Genomic DNA, 474 nt, shown 5'->3' with positions numbered 1-474 from the left:
TACTGTGTTTTATTGTTTGTATGTTGTTTTTAATTTGTTTTATATTTTTTATACTTTGTGATCCTGGTCTGTGAAAAGTGCTATAGAAATAAAGCTTACTTACTTACCAGAAGGGCCTAGCAGGTCTCCGTCATGAGGGGCTCCACCTAAAAACGACTTATGATTAAAACTAGAATACAGTCAGAAGGTTCTGAAGTTACTGGTGAAATGGACCAGAACCACCTAGAACCCAGAACCCACAGAACAGAGACTGTCCATCACCAGAACCATCAAAAGGTTCTGATGGTTCTGATGTTTCCTCAGAAAGGCGACTGGGCCGCAGAGAAGGTGATCAGAGTTCCCAGTAAGAAGGTGGAGGGATGGATGCTGCCTGAGATGCCAGGTGAGGCGACGGACTACCTGTCTGTCTCACCTGTCTCTGTCTCACCTGTCTCTGTCTCACCTGTCTCTGTCTCACCTGTCTGTCTCACCTGT

The 474-nt window shown here is 45.1% G+C and overlaps 1 protein-coding gene across 1 annotated transcript in view; it reads left to right on the top strand.

The window, feature by feature from the left end:
* Positions 1-474, top strand: part of selenbp1 (selenium binding protein 1) — a 14,369-nt gene that overhangs the window by 8,535 nt on the left and 5,360 nt on the right. The window contains exon 4 of the mRNA XM_017309311.1: positions 151-382. Within this exon, the coding sequence (XP_017164800.1) occupies positions 151-382 (232 nt within the window). The remainder of the gene's footprint in view (positions 1-150; positions 383-474) is intronic.

This window comes from Poecilia reticulata, linkage group LG16, assembly GCF_000633615.1.
Source record: "Poecilia reticulata strain Guanapo linkage group LG16, Guppy_female_1.0+MT, whole genome shotgun sequence".
Lineage (NCBI taxonomy): Eukaryota > Metazoa > Chordata > Actinopteri > Cyprinodontiformes > Poeciliidae > Poecilia > Poecilia reticulata.
This window is presented reverse-complemented; position numbering and strand designations above follow the sequence as displayed.